The sequence below is a fragment of the Zingiber officinale genome, chromosome 3A (genome assembly GCF_018446385.1).
Source record: "Zingiber officinale cultivar Zhangliang chromosome 3A, Zo_v1.1, whole genome shotgun sequence".
Classification (NCBI taxonomy): Eukaryota; Viridiplantae; Streptophyta; class Magnoliopsida; order Zingiberales; family Zingiberaceae; genus Zingiber; species Zingiber officinale.
Window position 1 is genome coordinate 102626950 of NC_055990.1, and position 16253 is coordinate 102643202.

A 16253-nucleotide genomic window follows, 5' to 3' on the forward strand; every position below is an offset into this window, starting at 1 on the left:
AATATGTGATTTTTGACTATATGTTTTCTCGGATTATTTGACTATTTGATTATCATGAGCTGCAAACCTATTATATCAAACGGATATTTTCCTCTATAATTTCTTGTCCATTAGAAATAGCTTTTGATGCAACATCAATTAAGTCTTGCTGTTGCTGATCAAATGCTTGCAAATCTCTGACATTGAAAATTCTAGGGATTCAAGTGAGGATGGAAGGATGCTAACAGCTTTATTATTATAATAAAAAATTAAGGAAGATGATGCCGTAGGCTTCCTTGTCTTTTAAAAATTCTTGTGACTCAACCTTAGCCAAAAGGAATTTTGGGCAATCATCAATATCAAGATGTTTAAGAGATTTTATAATATATAAATCTCCAGGTGAAATTAAGTCTTGACAATTACAAATATCCAAGCTTCGAAGTATAGTGAGATGTTCCAAAACGGAAGTTGCCTCGTAAACATTTTAATGATAATTTAGTGAGCAAAGTAAGACCTCGTAGATAACTTGTCAAATCTGTGTGTTTGTTAAGAATTTCAAGTTTTGAGTTTTTTCAGTGCTGTCTTAACTATGTGATCCCTTCTTCCTATTCTCTAATACTTAACTTGATTATTAAATGGTTAGTTATGAGGATAAAATGATAAATATATAAGAATGAAATTCAATTTAAATAGATTTCAAATTAAGGAATTTAATTCAATTCTATTATTCACTAATCCATTCCAAACATAGAAATTGAATTCAATTCCTGTCAGAATTCAATTCCTAATAGAATTCAATTAATTCCTTCACTTAAGTTGTTTCCAAACAGGCTGTTAGGGAAGGTAAGAATGAGCACAATAGGTGAAGGTCCTTGTTGTGAAGCTTGACCTAAAGCTTCTGAAGCCCTTGGCGGAGCAAAGCCCTAAATGGAAGGCAATCTACGACCTCGATCGAGCTGTGTTCAATCTTCAAATCTCTTCATTATCTGAAGGATCCTTTTCGTGTTGTATTGAATAGGATTGGTGCTAGCCATGCCCCAAGTCTGCATTGTGCTTGTAAGTCTTCAGCAGCGGGAGGCATGCGTCGGCGAGCGGTGCGATGGAAAGCGGTCGAGCCAGGGCCACGGCGGAGCCTTGACCATTACGCCAGAATTGCCATGCGCTTGCTGTATCTTCCTACTTCGCAGGGTAGGGATTGGACTGATCGAATTGTTCCAACTCCTAGAGAAGTTGTTGGATCGATGGTTCTTAAGAAATGTAGATAGTTCGATTGTCATCCGATTCGTTCGATCTTGAAAGTGAGCCGATCAATCAAAATGGGTGATTCCAATTTCCAGATTTGGGCCGTGAAGTTGGTCCGAAGCCCAATCTCGATCTTAACGACGAGCGAATCATAAGCAAAGATTGCGAGCAACACGTTTCCGTTGAATCTCTGTCATCTGTTCTGTTCTTGCTTTTCTCAAATCCGCCAAAAAATAGAGATAAAAGATCGTTCAAGAGAGCGACGAGCCGGAGGAAGAACGGGGGCGACGCAATGCATGCCGCCGCATCCGCTGCGCTAATCTGCCGGAGTTCCTTCCCCGCCGTGTTGGCAGCCCCCGATCGCCGGCCTGCCGATCTGCTGACGACCGGAAATTTGCCGTTCTCCTCCCGTCGGTCATTCTCTGTGAACGGGCTGAAGTGTCGGGTTGCTTCTCGAGACGTGGAGCCTGTCTCGACGGACTCGGAAGGGGAATATGGGACGCCGGCCTCCGCCGCTCCAGTTTACACTCCCACTCCTCCGAACAGAGAACTCCGGACTCCTCATAGCGGGTAATGCGTGTTCTTCTATGGTTACAAAAAGGAACATTCTTGGTGACTACCATTATCCCTTCCTGGTTCCATCTTTGCTTGGATTTCTTTTCTCTGTTGGGTATGAAATGCTTGTGGCGTTTTGATTCGCATCCCATTTTTTTTTTTCCTTGGATCAGTAGAATTTCACTTGTTGGGTTCGACAGTGGGACTAAAAATCCAGGCTACAGCTTGCGTTCAGCATACTTTTTACCAAGGCTGTGAATTTCTCTAGTGAAGGGTTCCAGAGCCTAGGAGATGTTGTGAGATGTGCGAGACCAAGAAACTTACAGAAAAGAAACCATTTTTTTCCTGAGAGAGGTTTTGCTGTCCGGGGAGGTTCTCCATTTTTTCTTCTTTCAAAGAAAGTCTATTGCGTAAACTGTGGGCTTTGATTTGACATGTAGCGTTAAAGTCGTCTTTAACCTCCACCGTTGGTATATAGATATTTATGATGATCCTAAAACCATTCGCGGACTTTAACTTGGAAACGTTTTACCATTTTACATTTTATATTCTAATCGAAGAGATAATATTTGTGGCTTCAGTTTCCAGTGGATGAAGAAAGTTGGGATACGTTATGTTGATTCTTGTTGGATAATTCCAGGATGTATGCTAATTTATATGCTACTGTTCCTTTCACGAGTTTTGTCTTTTCGACTGTTTCCTTACCTGACAATTATAATTTGATCTTTCTTTGGATTTATTCTAACACAATTCTTGAGTGCTAGTGAAAATATTAGACGCTTACCACAATCAGTTATATGGTTTCTTCCTCTTTCCTTCAAGTTATAATTTAAAATTATATGCTAGGGATTATTAGTTAGCTGCAAGCTTCATTTGCAGAAAAGAAGGAATTGTGTAGTTAATTGTCTTGTGCTGTGCAACTTGTACAGTTTCCAATAAGTTATTGTGGCTTTGTCAGGTACCATTTTGATCGAACAAGACGATTATTTTTTGAAGGATGGTATTTCAAGGTTTCAATCCCCGATTGTCGACAAAGCTTTTGCTTTATGTACTCAGTGGAGAATCCAGCATTCCCTAATGGAATGGGGACACTAGAGAGTGTGGTGTATGGACCTCGTTTTACTGGAGTTGGAGCTCAGATTCTAGGCCCGGATGATAAATATATATGTCAATTCACAAAAGAATCGAAGAACTTTTGGGGAAGTAAGTTTGTTCGCTTATGCTAATGGCTTTTCATGACATATTGTTTGCTTTCCATGCGTGACTTACATCAACTGGTTATGTCGTATATTTTTGAATGATCTAACATACATTATGATTGCATTTGCCTCGCTAACATAATTTGAGTTTCAATTCTCATTTACAGCATGTCTAATATCATAAAATTAAAGCAATATTGTAATTTTGTGATTTTCATTAATTTATCATAAAAGGGCGTGGAGGATAATTTTGATTCTTTTGTATAAGTTTGCACTTAAGCTTCGTGGTAATGAAGATTGTACACAGTCCCAAATTAATAGATATTGAGGGAAACTCAGTTGCCTAGGTCATGTTAACCTATCTACGGTTATGTAACTATTCTTAGATAATATCTAATTTCATAAACTATATTGTCCTGATTAAAACAGATGTTATAATAAATTTATGATTCAAAAAGAAACCTAGGATAAAAGAAGTAAACTAATGTTATGGATATTAGGGCTAACCAAACAACAAACAATAATACATGAGTCCCATCAGTTAGCTAAGTTTGTAATCTTTCAAGATAGATTAATCAAAAATCTGAAAGTTGAACTAGTTTTCATAATTAATGCTATAATTAGGTCCAATTGTTTGTTGATTTTTTATAAAAAAATAAAAATAAAAAGGCCTTGTTTCACTCCAGCTAGTGCCTTGAGCCACCTAGGACCTTTCATCTTTGTTACACAGTTTTCACATTGTACAAATAATCACGTTAAAATTTTCTTTGGCTAAGTTACTTTTGGACATTTAGGGTGCGTTTGGTTTGCCCCATTTTCATTTTCATTTTCTGAAAAACGCGCGTTTTTCGTTTTTCAGAAAATGACTTTTCCGCGTTTTTCGTTTTCTTAGAAAACGCTCTCTCATTTTCTTAAAAATGAATGTGGAAAACGCAAACCAAACGCGTTTTCCATTTTCTCAGAAAATGAAAACAGAAAACAACGCGGAAAACACAAACCAAACACCCCCTTAATTTTTTGCAACATTAGTCAAGTCTAACTGATTCCTAACCGAAGGAGCAGTCCAATGGATAATTATGCTGTTGATATATTGGCATTATGGAACTTGTGAACAATACCAGTGCTATGCTAAGAAACCAAATTACTAAATGTGGAAGAATAAAAGATTTTCTAGCTGTAATAATATCTCATGATTGTTTGACTTCCAAAGAGAAGAAAGCTGGCTTGCAAGCTAATTTCTTTTATATTTAAGCACAACTATTTACACTGAGATTTCTTTTGTGTGTTTGCAGCTTTAATATTTTGCCTGCCCTTTTACTAACTCGATCATAGAAGGATGGCTATTTTGCTATTTAGTTGTCAACATTGTTGTCCATTGGTTCTCAAATTATGACACTATTTTTATTTCTGTAATGTTGTCATTCATGTTCTGCTTTTTGGTTTACCAGTTATAGTTAGTAATATTTGGCGTAACCCTTAAACAAATCTTCTTTCATAGATAGGCATGAACTTACGTTGGGGAACACCTTTCTCCTTGGGAAAGGATCAGCTCCAACAGGGGAGGTCCAACCACAGGTTCTAAATGAATGCTTTTTCTTATAGGCTCTGATATCAGTATTTTTCTACTTTAGTTGAATGCTCTTGTTTCTTTTTCTTTCATAAATTCATTTGGTAATTATTTAAGTTCTCACTTATATTCATGCATTAATGTCTTGAACTATTGTCATAGAATAATAATCTAACCTGCTATAATTCCAGATGACCAATTGGACAGAACAGGGTTACAAAGAATTTAGATAGTGTAATACAACATTAATTCACAAAGCAATCAAATACGATGATACAACATTTAAAAATTAGGTCAAGTCTTCGACAACCTTGGACTATCTTCATCTCCAGTGCTTAGTGACATCATTCTCCTGTGATGCAGAATGAAACCAACTTAATTAAAATGAACTGATTCAAAAGTTTAGGTTAAATATTATTGAATAAAGTTGGACTGTGAGAAGCTCAATCTATTATTTTGGGACAAGTTTTGACTATTGAATAAAGTTTTTGTTTATTCCCTTTTCCTCTCCTCTTGTGAGATCACCGGTTAAGGCACATGGCCTACTCCATCACATATCCAATCACCATACCTGAGTATCCGGACATACTTCTTCATGGAATGTGCAAAAGAGTTATAGTCAGAGGGCTGTCTTTTTAATGGAAGTTTACTAGGAAGTCGTTGGAAATTATCGGAATTAACATATTTTTTTACCACCACTTGACATTGTAAACCGACTGTGAAAGTTTGAGGTGGCTTGGCTAGAGTATGGAGTTGTGGAGGTTAATGGTTGATCTAGCAAATAAAGAATCAATCATATCAGTAAAAAAGAAACAATTGAAAAAGATACCTACAATGTGCATTAATAGGAGAACTCTATAACTATTATGCATAATTGGCATCCCTCCTGAGGTTTGTGTATATTTGCAATGAATATATTTATTTCATTTATGTACATCAAATACTTTCTTATTGGCTTTTGATTTTCATATAGGAATTCAATCAACGTGTATTAGAGGGTTTCCAAGTCAGTCCACTTTGGCATCAGGGCTTCATACGTGATGATGGAAGGCATGTCTTATTTGTGAAGTTTGCATATTACATTGTCTTTGTAGATTGTATTCTCCACATTTCAAAGGAATACTTAATTTGGATAAACTTGTGTTAAAGTTCAAGTGGTTTTAGGTATTGACAGAGACATTGGAAATTCACATTGAGCTTTCTTGTCTAAAGCAGAGAATTTAGCATTTGTAATATCATTACCACCCCACTGAAAGTATTGCAATATTTATATTGAATATTTTATGTTACTGTTGAAATTGATCATAATTGAGATTTTGAATTTGAGTCCTAGATGCTTGATGAGCCTTGTTAATGTGTTGAGGTTATTACTCTGCCATAACCAAATTGTTGACCCTTTTTGATATAATATGGTTGGTTTATTCTACATGTTTAATTTGCTAAATAGATGTGTCAATGAGACAATAGGTACCCAATGTTGGGGTTGCAAGGTTGTCAACATAGTCCCACATTGAAAACACATGGGAAAGATCATGGGTTTATAAGAGAAAAGATATTTCCATTGGCATGAGGCCTTTTGGGTAGAGCCCAAGAGCAAAACCATGAGGGCTTAGGCCCAAAGTGGACAATATCATGCCATTGTGGAGATATCTAAATTCTTTTCGATCCTACAATTGGACCGAGGGGCAGGAAGACCTGGTGGGTCGAGGATCGGATGTGGGAAGCATGTGGTCTTTTGTTTGAGGAGGGATTGTTGGGGTTGCAAGGTTTCCATTGGCATAAGGCCTTTTGGGTAGTGTCCAAGAGCAAAACCATGAGGGTTTAGGCCCAAAGTGGAGATATCTAAATTCTTTTCGATCCTACACCCAATACCACATTACCACACACACACAATAGAACTCCCAATCACCAACCTAGTCTATGATGGAGTAGAAAACCAATTCAGTTCTTCAATAACGGTTTGGTGCAATACCAGATTTTAAAGCAAAAATTTTAACTGCTCAGCTAATTTCTGAATGTACATTGGAAGTAGAAAATTGAGTAAGCTGCCTAATTCTCATTGTTTCAATATTAGATTATAGAGAAAATTTTATGTTTGCAGATCTTGTTTGACATCAATTATTTAAATTTCATTACAAACCTTAATTGGCAGGTCAAATTATGTTGAAACTGTGAAAACAGCACGCTGGGAATATAGCACCTGTCCAGTGTATGGCTGGGGTGATGTCAACTCAAAACAAAAATCAACAGCTGGTTGGCTCGCCACATTCCCTGTGTTTGAACCTCATTGGCAAATATGCATGGCAGGTGGTTTATCAACAGGTAATTTTATTATTGCACACCTGAGAAAGAAACCTCAGTCATCTTGATGTTATGTAATTTTTTTTTCCGAAAATGAATTCAAACCTTTTTAGTCAACCAAAATATGTTCATACATAACCAAACAACCAGCATATATCTCTATGATGCCAATTTTGTTGGGTGTATCAGTGTATCTATGAATGCCCCTCACTTGTCTAAGAGGCTCTTGGAGAAGCTAGATAGTGAACTTTCCTTAAACTAGTGATTTCTGTTACTACAACTGTCTTTTTTTGAGAAATGAGTTTGTTCATGCTAATTATTTGCTTGCATTGAAGGTAATATGAGCTCATTTATAATAAATTTCAATAAGCAAGGTCACTAAGTAAATTAGACTTCCTCAAAATCTTGAATATGTTTGAGCTGGCTCCAGATAACCTTTACTGTTAGTGGAATTTTATAAGATTATTTACTTCACATGTTCGACATCAAAGAAATGCCATACTGAATATATTTTGATATATCTGTATATCATAACTAATATATTTTAGTCACATGGTATATATCATGTACTTACAGTGCTGATCCAACATCTGGATCTAGAGTTATGAAACAAAAATCACATCCATAAAACTGCTATTTTAACATGCTTGACTTGTATATCTAATTTACAGGTTGGATAGAATGGGATGGAAAGCGATTTGAATTTGAAAATGCTCCATCCTACTCTGAGAAGAACTGGGGTGGTGGATTTCCAAGAAAATGGTTTTGGGTGAGTTCCTTGCTCTACTGTGATCGCAGTTTATGAACTAGTAATGTACTGTGTGAGTGATATCAAATGCCCTTCAACAATCTTATATGTTTGAAATGCAACCTATTGGAGAAATTCCTATGAGATAAATACATCTGTTACAGTTCTAGTTAGATATTCATGCCGAATGTATCAAAAACTTGGCCTCTTCTCATCAAGAGTTGTGACTGAGATTGGTCCTTATATATGACTGATTGCATTTCATATGAAAATAATAGGAAAAGGTGATAAAACCTAGTCTCAACTCTCAATAGTGTCACATGTTACCTATTCATAAAGAACAAATGCACCATCTCGTGTAAGATGACTAATCAATAATTCTATGACTTTTGCTTTGGTAACCTGTTTATTATGAATGGCTAACAGCATTATGTTATAGGAATCTGAAGCATAAAAATTTGTTTTCCATATCTCATTTTTTTTATTAGGATAGATCTTGTATAGTTCCCTGACCAAAAAAAGTTTCAGCTTCACTTCTTTAGCTGCTATAATTAGATAAATGTATTCACTGTTTTCCTTGTTGATGTCTGTAAATCTATTGCAGATACAATGTAATGTTTTCGAAGGTGCATCAGGTCAGGTTGCTCTGACTGCTGCTGGGGGCTTGAGGAAGTTGCCTGGATTTGTTGAAAATTTTGAAAATGCTGCCTTGGTATGTTATCATGTGTCTATGTTGTAAGACAAGGTATACATATAGATTTATATGGATGCAGATACTTGTCTTGGCATCAGTAAAACATATGTAGACATCATGTATTCTATACTTGAATAAAACTAAGTTCTAATAGATTTGCTTATGTCAGTTGCCCATAAGTGGGTTAGCAATCAAACATAGACACCTTAATGATATGGTTTTATACTGTTTAAATATTTCGCTCTATCGAGCATTAGCACATCTTTTCTTAGCTGATGTAATTAATTGGACAAGTAAACCTACAATAGTCTATAATAATAATAACCATGGTTTTATCTCAAACTTGCATTCTCTAAATTTTCTTAGTGAAAATTAGTTATGCCATTTCTTCATGTAATCTTATACTATTATTTCACGTGTGACAATTAGATGGTCTCTCTAGCAAAATATTTGAATGTTGATGATTTTGATTGGTGGCTGAAGGATCAAACTAATATTTTTTAGCCCCCACGGCTACGGTGCGATGGTAAGTGGTGGGACGAGCTCCCTAGGCAATGAGGGTTCGAATTTCACTTAGGGCACATTACACTTGAGGAGTGCAAATTACTTGTGACGTTGGGCCATCCACCAGGACCCATTTACGCTTCTTGATTTATTTTGGTAGCCGGTGAGAAACTTCCATGGGGTCGGGTCAGTCACTTCTAGGATTAGTCGGATCGTAAGAGCTGGATACCTAGATTATCAAAAAAAAAAATACTAATTTTTTGTAGTTTAACAGTTAGTGTATCATAATGTATAATGTGTCAGCAAAAATCTTTCTTTGCTTGATTTTATTTTAGAATCAGATACAAGAATCTATTTTACCAAGACCTGCTTCTCCAGTTTTCTATTTTAAGATGAACTTGTAGGTTTGGCAGTATATTCTAACATCTAACTGCTTTAGGTTGGAGTCCATTATGGTGGATCGTTCTATGAATTTGTGCCTTGGAATGGAACTGTCAGTTGGGATGTAGCTAAGTGGGGCTTTTGGCATATGTCTGCAGAAAACAACACACATATGGTGACTCCCTTGTATTCCATGAACTCCGTTTATGTTTCTTATTACTGAATGTTTTATGACTTAATGTTAGCCGATGCAAATGATTAATGGTGAAATTCCGTTGCCTGCCTTAGCCTGGTTTAGAAATAAACCTCGCCAGATGATTATTCTAATTTCTGTATGATGTTTATTCCTTTGTTCTTTTACATTGGTTATTGGTTTATGTATAAATGATGAGTGTTCATAAGTAAATTTTTGGCAGATTCTTAATGTTAAGTGAATATGATAAATATGTAACTAGATTGACTAATCTGGGCTGGTATGATAGTCTTGATTGATGTTCGACGGAGATTTGCAGTTCAATTAATTACATGCTTGATCTGGAAAATCATATTATAAGGTCTCAATCGATTAGGAAAGTCCTCGATTATATGCTTATGATTTCTAACAAACTACTATGGTCAGACCAAACTGTGAGCTTGAAGCAAGAGAGCTGATAGCAATCAGATCCATAGATAGGGCAAAACCTAGAAGGAAAACAACTGGAGGGAGGAGATTGTTTCCAAGTCATGATTTATGCTAATGTTAACATCGACTGTTTAATTATTTATCGCAAAATTTTAAGCCCTTGGGCAAAGAATCCATTCATATATTTGTGAGATTGAGAAGAATTAACCATAGAATAAAATTTATAGCTAAAAATTATATTTTTATTAAATAGCAAATTAATATGAGTGTTTTTAGATTTAGGATTTTAAATTAATTCCAGATATAAATGTTATCAAAAAGTAAATTGAAACAATACACCATTATTTGTGATTATTTATCTAGATCTTATCCCAATTATTAGGCCTTGTTAATAATCATTAGGCCTTGTTAATCCCAATTATTTGTGATCATTTATCTAGATCTTATCCTTCTATTGACATGACTAAGATAAATGCTCATAGAATGTAAACAGTGTTTGTCAAGACCTAATTTAATGTACAACATTCTTGAGCTTGAAACTGGCATTGGTTTTGAAATCGTTGATCCCATAAATACTGAATATATATTCATATTTCTTAAACATGTGTTTGATATTGTTTAGAAATTGTAAATTTTCAGTTTTAAATCGTTCCTAGATTCATTTTTTATTTATGTATTTAAATATGTTCACTAGTTCCTTTATCTTGACATGATGTAGGCTCGTGATTTATTCCTTTTCATCATTTTTCCTTTGCCAAAGAAAAATTTATAACGACGGTTTGGTGGAATGGTACACAGGTTGAATTACAGGCCACCACAACAGACCCTGGAACGCCTTTGCGAGCTCCAACCATTGAAGCTGGACTCGTTGTGGCTTGTAGGGACACATGTTTTGGTGACCTAAAGCTGCAACTCTGGGAACGCAATTTCGATGGTAGTAAGGGGAAGGTTTGTATCTGATCATTTTTGTCTCCAACTACTATATTTTGTGTGGCAACAAGTACACTGTATCCATTGTCGATCTGCTTGCAGTTGATCCTGGATGTCACCAGCAACATGGCAGCCGTGGAAGTCGGTGGTGGTCCATGGTTTTCCAATTGGAAGGGGACAACCTCCCCGCCGGAGTTGATAAAGCGGGCATTGGCTGTCAATGTTGATGCCGAAAACTTCTTTCCTCTGCCATTTCTGAAGCCTCCAGGTCTTTGAATTGTCTTATTCCAACTTGACCTCATGACCAGAGTTGGAACACAACTTCTGAGCCAGGGTAAGTCAAGAAAGAAAATCCGAAAGTAAGAAAATCTTGAACACCAACTGATCGATCATCATATTGCAATCTTGAAAATCAGTTTTCTCTTTGAACCCAATAGATAAAATATTCTTGATGGATGAATACTCTCTGTTTCATGTAGCATTTTAACTGTAGTGGTGAAGTATTTAGAAGAACAAATAAAAGGATCATAATTTGAATCCCAAATAGGGATGAATGTTATGGGATCGACTTCTAAGTGTAAGCGTATGTAAGTTGTGTTCCGAATTCATCTGATATATATATAACTTATCATTTCAGATGATAACACATGTATGCAAAATTAACTTATTATTTCAACTTTCAGGTTAGCGAAATTAAGATACACTTGTACTGCCCTTGGCTAACTATCAACAGAACTTGTCTCCTGTGGAAGTATTCCTTCCCTAGTTGTTCCTTTTTTTGCCTTTGTTTTTCTCTTGGCTTTTAGGAACTTTTCCGTTGGATTGATTAGGATTGGTGCTACCATGTCCCATGTCTTCATTGTGCCGGTAAGTATTGGATATAAAAAAGTCAAAATGGATGTCCCATCAATTATTTTATCCCGATAATATCCTTAATTTCAGCCCTATTTTATCAACTATGACTAAGTGCTACCCATTATAGAAACTACTATTAAGTAGCTGCTATAATTATTTTAAAATAATTTTAATTTTGACTAAGTTACTAAAAACTGTTTTGATATAATAATGTTTAGAGTTATGATTTTGAATTTAAGGTTTTAATGAAATGGTTGATTTTTCATAGCTACTTAAGTAGCATGGTGTAACTGGGTAACTTCTGTACGCTGTCATAACTATCAAATAACTTTTACATATTATACCTAAATTTTAAATTTTAAAATATTGAATCATAAATTTTAAAGTATGAATATTGAAATAGTTTATTTTTCCTAATGTAGCAGTTATGAAGTAGTTTCTATAAGCTAGAGCAACTATTGTATAGTTTTTATATGTGATTAAATTCTAATATTAAAATCTTGAAACATAAATCTTAAATTTTAAATATTATTATAACAAAATATTCTTTGTTAACTTGGTTAAATTATTTAAATCCCATTAAAATCACTTTAAATTAATCAAAATTATTTTTAAAATAGTTGTAGCAGTTAATAATTTCTGTAACATTTACAGGATAATTTTTATATATTATAAGAGTTAGCTGGTATAACAATATTGAATATGAGATATTTTGGGAATAAAATATTTGATGGGATGTCCATTATTTTTTTCAACGACAATTTTTCAAAAATGTGTATTTAAGTTTTTAAACTTACCAAAAGAAGCATATTACTTTAGCATTTATCAAATGACGCACCTTTTTACAGTGGTCTTTCTATTCTACCCTCTTGACAAATTTAATTGATTTCTTTTTTCTTTTCTTTGTCATTTCTCTCTCTTCTCTTTCCTACTATGCATGCAACGTATATATCCTCTTTCCTTCTTCTTTTTTATCTTCTCTTTCTTTTTCTTTTTCTTTTTTTTTTCAATTTTTTTCTCAAACATGTTATAAGAGATCAAACCCACGTTGTGCCTGATATCTCTCCATATCAGGCTCACAGGAAAAAAAAAAAGAGATTTAGATTTTTCAATACCTCTGGTCCACTACTAGAAATGTAGAAAATAACAATGGAGAGCATATTTAGACTCATTGCAATTTTAAAAATCTACAGGATTTGAAATGATTGCAATCTGAAATCTCTCTAAGTCGATCAGTGGGTTTTGACCGAAATTCACTAATGGACCTAGAGAGCTCTGATTGCATCCATTTCAGTTCCTATGGATTTCTAAAATTGCAAGGAGTCCAAATATGTCCTCCATTATTATTTTTGGAATTCCTAGTGGTGGACCAGAGGTTTTGAAAAACCTAAATTTGCCATTTTTTTCTTTTTCTTTTTTTTATTGTTAGGTCTGATATGAAGAGATATCAGGGCCAAATTCAGGCCCAATGTGGGCCTGATATCTCCCCATATCAAGCCCAACGTGGGCCTGATATGGGAGATATCAGACCTAATAACAAAAAATAAAAAATAAAAAAAAAATAAATAAAGAAAAAAAAAGAGAGATTTAGGTTTTTCAAAACTTCTGGTCCACCACTATGAATGCTAAAAATAATAATGAAGAGTATATTTGGACTTATTGCAATTTTAGAAATCCACAGAAATTGAAATGGGTGCAATCGGAGCTCTCTAGTTCCATCAGTGGGTTTCGGTCAAAACCCACTGATGGACCTAAAGAGCTCCGATTGCACCCATTTCAGTTTCTGTGGAATTCTAATATTGCAAGGAGTTAAAATATGCTATCTATTGTTTATTTCAAATTCTAAAAGATGTTAAAATATAATAAGAAAGAAACAACAAAACAATCTCTATACATTTTAGATTTTTGAAAACCTCTGGTCCACCATTAGGAATGCCAAAAATAATAATGGAGAGCATATTTGAACTCCTTAAAAAAATAAGAAATCCACAGAAACTGAAATGGGCGCAGTCGGAGCTCTCTAGGTCTAATTTTTTTTTTTTATTATTAGGCCTAATATGAAGAAATATCATGCCCACGTTGGGTCTGATATCTCTTCATATCAGGCCCAATGTGGGCCTGATATCTCCCAATATCAGGGCCAACGTGGACCTGATATGGGAGATATTAGGCCTAATAAAAAAAAAAGAAAAAAGGGAAAAAAAATAAAGAGATATTTAGGTTTTTCAAAACCTCCGGTCCACCACTAGGAATACTGAAAATAATAATAGAAAGCATATTTGGACTTCTTGCAATTTTAGAAATCCACAGGAACTGAAATGGATGCAATCGGAGCTCTCTAGGTCCATAAGTGAGTTTCGGTCAAAACCCACTAATGGATCTAAATAGCTCCGATTGCACCAATTTCAGTTTCTGTGGAATTCTAATATTGCAAGGAGTTAAAATATGTAATCCATTATTTATTTTAACGTCTAAAAGATAAAATATAATAAGAAATAATCAACAAAACATTCTCCATACGTTTTAGGTTTTTCAAAACATCTGGTCCACCACTAGGAATGCCGAAAATAATAATAAAGAGCATATTTGGACTTCTTGCAATTATAGAAATGCACAAGAACTGAAATGGGTACAATCGGAGCTCTCTAGGTCCATTAGTGGATTTCGGTCAAAACCTACTAATGGACCTAGAGAGCTCCAAATGCACCCATTTTAGTTCCTGTGGATTTCTAGAATTGCAAGAAGTCCAAATATGCTTTTCATTATTATTTTCGGCATTCTTAGTGGTGGACCAGAGGTTTTGAAAAACCTAAAACGTATGGGGAATGTTTTACTGATTATTTATTATTATATTTTAACATCTTTTAAAAGTTAGAATAAATAATAGATAGCATATTTTAACTCCTTGCAACATTAGAATTCCACAGAAACTAAAATGGGTGCAATCAGAGCTCTCTAGGTCCATAAGTGGGTTTTGACCGAAATCCACTAATGGACCTAGAGAACTCCGATTGCACCCATTTCAGTTCCTGTAGATTTCTAAAATTGCAAGGAGTCCAAATATACTCTTCATTATTATTTTCGACATTCCTAGTGGTGGACCAGAGGTTTTGAAAAACTTAAATATCTCTTTCTTTCTTTTTTTATTTTTTTTGTTATTAGGCCTGATATCTCCCATATCAGGTCCACGTTGGGCCTGATATGGGGAGATATCAGGCCTAATAACAAAAAAAAAAAAGAAAGAAAGAGAGATTTAGATCTAAAGAGCTCCGATTGCACCCATTTCAGTTTTTGTGGATTTCTAATTTTGTAAGGAGTTCAAATATGCTCTCCATTATTATTTTTGGCATTCCTAGTAGTGAACCAGAGGTTTTCAAAAACCTAAAATGTATGGGGATTGTTTTGCTATTTTTTTCTTATTATATTTTAACATCTTTTAGAAGTTGAAATAAATAATAGATGGCATATTTTAACTTCTTGCAATATTAGAAATCCATAGAAACTGAAATGGGTGTAATCGGAGCTCTTTAGGTCCATCAGTGGATTTTGACCGAAGCCCACTGATGGATTTAAAGAGCTTTGATTGCACCTATTTCAGTTCCTGTGAATTTCTAAAATTGCAAGGAGTCCAAATATGCTCTTCATTATTATTTTTAGCATTCCTAGTGGTGGACTAGAGGTTTTGAAAAACCTAAATCTCTCTTTATTTATTTATTTTTGTTATTTGGTCTGATATATCTTCATATCAGGCCTAATAACAAAAAAAAAAAAGAAACAGAAAAAAAAGAACGGTAGATTTAGGTTTTTTTAAAACCTCTGGTTCATCACTATGAATGCCAAAAAAAATAATAGAGAGCATATTTGGACTTCTTGTAATTTTAAAAATCCACAGAAACTGAAATGGATTTAATCGGAGCTCTCTAGGTCCATTAGTGAGTTTCGGTCAAAACCCACTGATCGACTTAGAGTACTCAGATTGCAATCATTTCAGATCCTGTAGATTTCTAAAATTGCATGGAGTCTAAATATGCTCTCCTTTGTTATTTTCGACATTTCTAGTAGTGGACAGAGGTGTTGAAAAATTTAATTTTTTTTAAATTTTTTTCCCCTGTTGTTAGGCTTGATATCTCTCTATATTGGGCCCACATAGGCCTTGTAACACCCCACCCTCCTCACTATTAGTCTGTGAGGGCGGAGCGCTACTGAACTACTAACTTATCTTAACTAACATTGCACACATGTGAATATCAATACATAAAACTCTCTAAACATGCAATTAATGGCAGCGGAAACATGAATAACTTATCCCTACATTCTACTCCAGCACGTATACATAACTGAAACTATACATCAATCTAAACATGCTGAAATATATGTATTAATCTGAATATGCATGCAACCATTGTACAACTCAGATAATAGGTCTAATGTGCATAACAATTTAAATGAAAGAATTCTAAATACATGGCAATCTTAATAAATTCTTATGCTAAATCCCAAGGCTTCTATAGTCCAGGCATCACACATCCATCCGCACCTCCTTGTCGCCTTCCTTTGCTATAACTTTTCCTTTTCTTTATCTGCAGTAAGAGGAAATGCAACTATAAGCAAAATTACTTAGTAAGCGCTATCTAACTCACAAAACTCGAATATGCATGTGAATAAAATAAATCTAA

The 16253-nt window shown here is 34.7% G+C and overlaps 1 protein-coding gene across 2 annotated transcripts; it reads left to right on the plus strand.

Annotated features, from left to right (window-relative positions):
* Window positions 1–1308: 1308 nt before the first annotated feature.
* LOC122052197 (probable tocopherol cyclase, chloroplastic) lies at window positions 1309–11419 on the plus strand. Of its 2 annotated transcripts, none has more exons than XM_042613611.1 (10): window positions 1309–1791; window positions 2735–2979; window positions 4474–4550; window positions 5516–5592; window positions 6695–6864; window positions 7515–7612; window positions 8196–8303; window positions 9229–9345; window positions 10591–10740; window positions 10825–11419. In XM_042613611.1, the coding sequence occupies exons 1-10, from the start codon at window positions 1514–1516 to the stop codon at window positions 10996–10998; spliced, it is 1494 nt and encodes a 497-aa protein (XP_042469545.1). In that variant the 5' UTR covers window positions 1309–1513; the 3' UTR covers window positions 10999–11419. The 2 variants fall into 2 exon arrangements, with proteins under 2 accessions (XP_042469545.1, XP_042469544.1); XM_042613610.1 differs by lacking the exon at window positions 1309–1791 and adding an exon at window positions 2395–2419.
* The last annotated feature ends 4834 nt before the right edge of the window (window positions 11420–16253 follow it).

Bases quoted from the DNA above. Each gene is read 5' to 3' on its own strand.
- LOC122052197 (XM_042613611.1), top strand. From the start codon at position 1,514: ATGCATGCCGCCGCATCCGCTGCGCTAATCTGCCGGAGTTCCTTCCCC. The intron at 6,865-7,514 runs GTAATTTTATTA...TCTAATTTACAG, and splicing joins GGCAGGTGGTTTATCAACAG to GTTGGATAGAATGGGATGGA. The intron at 8,304-9,228 runs GTATGTTATCAT...TAACTGCTTTAG, and splicing joins ATTTTGAAAATGCTGCCTTG to GTTGGAGTCCATTATGGTGG.